This window comes from Oryzias melastigma, linkage group LG4 (genome assembly GCF_002922805.2).
Source record: "Oryzias melastigma strain HK-1 linkage group LG4, ASM292280v2, whole genome shotgun sequence".
Lineage (NCBI taxonomy): Eukaryota > Metazoa > Chordata > Actinopteri > Beloniformes > Adrianichthyidae > Oryzias > Oryzias melastigma.
Window position 1 is genome coordinate 67623 of NC_050515.1, and position 5693 is coordinate 73315.

A 5693-nucleotide genomic window follows, 5' to 3' on the forward strand; every position below is an offset into this window, starting at 1 on the left:
AGTTAGTAGCTGAAAACGCTGAAATTGATATCTGAAAACGTTAATGCTGAAAAAGCTGAAATTTATATCTGAAAATACTGAAGCTGATAGCCTGCAAAAATAGTAGCTAAATGCCAAATTAGCTTGAAAAAAAACTTTGGTTAGCCAAAACAGCTAGCATGTAGCTGAAAAAAATAGCTAAACTCCAAAATATCCTAGAAAATCTTTGTAAATGTCAAAATAGTCCACAAAGTAAGCAGAATGCCCATCTAAAAAACTTTAAAACCGTGACTTTTATGAATAATCAAAAGTCAGGAATATTATTCCAGAATAAATCAACTTAAACCTTAAATAACTTTCAATATTTTACTCTCAATAAAAATATATTTTCTCAAAATTATACAAGTTAGAAATGAGAACAAGATAACATCGGGTCATTAATAACAATAAAATAAAATGATCTGGAGGGCCGGATAGAATCACCCGGAGGGCCGGATCCGGCCCCCGGGCCCTGACTTTGACACGTGATCTATGGGAAAACACCACAATTTCAGGAAAAATAAAGCAAATTGTTTTTAAAATGTATTTCCATTTGAGGGTCAGATTAAATAGTTCAAGGGGCCGCATATCGTGGTGTGCCTACCTCCGCTCTAGTGGTTAGTAAGGTGCGAGTATTGGCTCCGTACTGACAAATGCTGCACACACATGGTGTGCACGTGGTACTCCAGTACTTGTAGGAAGTCCACACAACCCACACTCTGATTGTCTCGTTTCTAAGAGTCAGGCTGACCTAAAACAGACGAAGATCTGCGTAACCTCTACGTCCCATTAAACTCTAGACTTCATTCCCTGCAGACCCTGTCGCTGCACCTCCACCTGATGCTCCACGTTGGCCCTCGCCGTCTCCTGAGTCCATAACCACGCCAGGGTGTTCCCTCTCCTAGCAACAGCTGCTCCAAACACAACACACTTCACCTGTGACAGCCACAGCTGCCCCTGCGCTGCAGTAAAACTCCTCAGAAAACAAAGTTCAGCCATAAAAATGAAGCCGAAGCATCCTGACCCGCCGCCTCTATCTTGGCAGATACTCACTGTCGGCGTAGTTTTTACGGCGGGTCCCGTCCACTTTTCCCGTCTTGTCGATGCAGAGGAAAAACCTGTTGGCGGAGTAAAGGCGCCGCAGTCTAACGTCGCCCTCCAGGTGGTTATAGCTGCGGGCGTGTCTCTCCAACGTCCAGGAGCGGTTCCTGTGACCGGCCAGCAGCTGGAGGGGTTCCCGCTCCACGCGGGAGGGGCAGGCCCCCGCGGCCAGGAGCATTGTGAGGCAGACCAGGGGCAGGGGGGCAAGAGACCCACGGGGGGCAGCAGCGGTGCGAAGGGCGGGGTCAGGAAAGAGATGAGTTACGAACGCCGTCCATCTGCTCATGGTTTGTCAGACTCCCAAAAGGCCTCTTCTGCGAGCTGATGGCATGCTGCTGACCGGGACGGGTCCCTGCTGAGGGAGGGGGTCCAGCGCCGAGGAAGGGGGTCCGCTCTCACAGCAGGTCTGCTGGGTGACAGCAGGGCTTCCCTCTGTGACGTCACGCTGGCAAAGTCCCTGCAGGTGTCATCTTCAGCTTTCAGAGAGCCGCTCCTCCTCCGTTTGCTCCTCCTGCTCCTCTGAGGCTGGAGGTCCTCCTCCGTTTGCTCCTCCTGCTCCTCTGAGGCTGGAGGTCCTCCTGCTCTGTTCCACAGCTGATTCCTAAAACATGTCAGGACGTTTAGGAGAGTTTCAGGGTTTGTTCTTGTCTTTTGGTGTAAAAATGTAAAAACAAATGTGTGTGTTTGCCTGCATGTGTGTAAATGTGTGTTATGCATTAATTTGAGAATGCATGAATGTGTTTATGTTTGTGTGTGTAAATGTGTGTTTGCATGCATGTATTTTTGTGTCTAAACATCCATGTGTGTGTGTTTGCAGACGTGCTTGTGTGCATCAATGGGGGAGTGTAAGTTTGTGTGAATTAGCACATATGTGTGTGCGCATAAGTATGTGTGTATGTAGGTGTGTGTGCAGATTAGTGTGGTGTGCAGGCATGTGTATGTGTGGGTGCATCAGTGTTTGTGTACACAAGTCTGTGTGTCTGCATAAGTGTGTGTGTTTGCGTGTGCGCATAAGCATGTTTGTGTCAGTAGGTGTGCGTGCACGAGTGTGTGTGTGTCCATGCATAAACATGTGTGTTTGTGTGTCTCCATCTGTATAGGTGTCTGCATGCATGCATAGGTGTGTGTTGGGGTGTGCATGTGTGTGCATGTGTGCACCTTACCTGTTGTGCCGCCTCCTCTCCAGGTAGGAGCTGCTGACCCGTGGCTCACATGGAGGTGACTGAGGTTCGGCGTCGGAGTCTCGGTGTGTGTGACAGTGAGAGAAAGAGAGCAAATGTGGGAGGGAGGGAGGGAGGGAGGGGGGGGGCGGTGTATGTTTCCATCCGGGGCCGCCGCGGCGACTTCATGGGGATTGAACAAAAAGCAGAGCAGGGGGCGGGGCCACGTCTCTCATTCATAAGTCAGAAGTTTGTGTTCTCCGTGGCGTCGTCACTGAGTCGGTCTGTTCTCACATGTGACCTCTGCTGGAGCCGCCTCGAGGTGACGCGGTCGGAGCCTTCAGCCCCCCTGCCGTCCGGCGGGTCAGCCAGGGGGCGGTCCTTCACACCTTTCACGCCGGTTTGGGCTCTGCGGCCACATGGGCCACATTAGGGAAAGCCTTTCTTCTCCCAGCTGCTGCTCCGAATGCCGGAGCCGGCTGACGCGGAGCAGGTCCGGAGTGTCGGCAGAGCGGGTCCAGATGAAGCCTTCAGGAGAAACAAAATCATCACCTGCGGTAATATTTGGAGGAAACGCTGTTTCAGCCTCTGCCGTTTCATTTGGTGGAGCCGAGCGGAAATGAACAACACCTTTTCTGTGACTTCCCACTCGAATCGGCTTTTTACAAGCCGGGTAATGAAAGGACGAGGCGGCCGAGCACGCCAGCGAGCTGAAACACCTCCGAAAAAATCATTGCAGACACACGAAGAAAACACTGATTCATAAAACATTAATGTTGATCGATTCGTCCATTTTTAGCTGACTGGGTCATGTTAGAGTTAATTAAGTATCTTCTCACAAATGAAGGTGCAATACAATAGTATGGGAAAACTTATAGAGGAACCAAATAAAAAAACAAAAACATACTTTGATTAGGTTTATAGTAAATAAACAACATAAAGCATCCTGAAAAGCAGGGGGTCAAACTCAATCACACAAGGGGCCAAACTCCAAAACACGGCTTAGATCTAACAGGATCAACATTTACTGAACACTCTAAAACTACATTTTTAAATCTGTAACTTTTTAACATAATTATGAACTAGATATATAGCATTACCTGCAAAAACGCTAGTGTGAATGTAGTAAGCTTAATTTGGCAGCTGAAGATGCTGAAATTGATAGTTAAAAACGCTGAAGCTGATAGCCAGCTAAAATATTAGCTAAATGTCAAATTAGCCTAAAAAAACAGTTTAGTCACAACAGTAAGCGTGTTGCTGAAATGTTAGTTAAACTCCAAAATAGCCTCAAAATCTTAGTAAATGCCAAAATAGTCCAAAGAGCTGCAGAATTACATTTTTAAAACTGTAAAACTGTAACTTTTTAACATAATTATGAATAATACAAATGCAGGAATATTATTCCAGAATAAATCAACTTAAACATTAAATCTCCATGGCAACCATTTCAGTTTTTTGTTGCCTGGAAGTGACGAACAGGTCTACGACATTTTTAGAAGAATCTGAAAAAGTCGACTTTTGGATTGTCTGTTAACCACGCCCACCATATGTACACGTTTCACTGATTGATTCCAGATTTCAGTTTTTTGTCTTGTCCATAGAAAACACTTTTTAACTGTGTCACTGTCAAAGTCTGAGGAGAGAGATGTTGTAGTGTGGTGGGAAAACAAACAGTAGTTTATTGAAGAGGGACTGTTGAGCGTCCGCGGGGGAACCGGCGTCCACCGCCTCTCCTTCACCACGCGGCTAATTTGTGGCCAAAATGCCGTTATTACCCTTTTCCTGGTGATTTATGATACTTTAGCTGTCCAAAAAGTGTTCATATTGGTGCCCCAGCTGCATGTGGGAGGAGCTAGTCCCAAATGTTCGCTACATGGAGTGGTGTTTGTGTCTATCTCATTACAATGCATGGAGACGATTGGAGCGGTGACATGCGGTGAAGGTTGTAGCTGCTGAGACACTGACAGATTCACAAACCAATGAGAGGTCTATACGGCTCATTCTAGAACTGGAGAACATTTATTTACCACTCACCATACTTCGAATGATCTAAAGCAGTTTATGTCTAAAAGTGCATGATTTCAGACCAAATCTACTGAAACTAAGAGGAAAAAAATGATTGAAAATGGTTTAGAAAATTACAAATCAGTCTAGAGAACCTCTAAAATTAAATTTTCCATTGTTCCCCTCCTAATGTAAAAATCACATTTTAAATTAAAGTTCAAATTAAATTTAAAGTTATTGTTTGCTGTTGTATTGACGCCCCAAACTGTCGGAACATTTGTCTAAATATACAAAAAATTCTAATAATTGTTATCCATGGAGCATGAGTCCTTAACACGCACTAACCCCGTTACCAGAACTTTGTTTTTAGCGAGACGTAGAGAAGAAAATGGGAGACGTAAAGGGTTACTTTCAGTTATTTTGAAGCCAAATAAACACACAGACGATAACAGACGTGATGTGGAGGACACTTTCTCAGCACGCACACACATACACGCATGTGCACACCTACACACGTCACAGCAATACCTGTAAGGGAAGTCTGTTCATTTCTACTTAGTGTTTCACTGCTTTCTGTGTCCTGATGACCACAAGACCACAGATCTAATTCCAGCTTTTTGAAAACCATGTTTTGCCTGTTTTATCATGTGGTTTTCTTTTAAATTGCATTGTCTTATTTTGAATAAATAAATACAAATACATGAAAATAAACTTTAATAAAATGAACATGTTTCAAATAAAGCATTAGATTTAAGCTTTTATATATTTGGGGTTGCTAAGGGGTTGCTTTGCCAAGGCTCAATCTGAAGTCTTGAATGGGCAGTTTAAGTGCGAGTCCTGTCCGGAAAATTTAGATTTTAAATTTCATAGGTTGTGTGACCATCCCATAATAATCCCAAACCTTCCTTTAGAAATTTTAACATGGATGTTCTGAAGTCGTTAGTGGATTCAGAATTATTCGTTGAGAGATTTTAGCCACTTTTTATGGTTTCCTCCACTGTGATGTCATCAGTTTGTGGGCGGAGCGTTCACTATGATTGGGTACCAAATCTATGAGCTGGTACCAGGGGTCCGTTTTAAGAAGCCGGTTTTGTTGAAACTCTGAGTTCATAAACTCTGAGTTCAGGAAACTGAGTTTCTGGTTTCAGAAACAGAGATAACGTAAACCCGTTCCAAGAAGCGGGTTAAGCTGAACTCAGAATCAATCACTATGGTAACTGAGTCTGTAACGAAACCTGGTCGGTAGCAGGTTTTCTTCAGGAAACTTAGAGTTCTTAGAGAAGAAGTAAATAATAATAATAACATTGTTGCAGTTCCAAACCTCAGGGGCCCGTTTCAAGAAGCAGGTTTTGTTGGAACTCTGAGTTCCTGAACTCCAAATTCACCAAAACTCTGAGTTTTCGGTTCCAG

At 44.4% G+C, this 5693-nt stretch overlaps 1 protein-coding gene across 1 annotated transcript in view; it reads right to left on the minus strand.

Moving 5' to 3' along the window:
• The window catches only part of fgf22 (fibroblast growth factor 22), a 31373-nt gene extending 28997 nt beyond the window's left edge, over positions 1-2376 (minus strand). Inside the window, exons 1-2 of the mRNA XM_024265376.2 lie at positions 2283-2376; positions 1072-1720 (exon numbers count right to left, since the gene is read on the minus strand). Coding sequence (XP_024121144.1) covers positions 1072-1405 — 334 coding nt within the window. The 5' untranslated portion in view covers positions 1406-1720; positions 2283-2376. The remainder of the gene's footprint in view (positions 1-1071; positions 1721-2282) is intronic.
• Between the last annotated feature and the right edge of the window lie 3317 nt (positions 2377-5693).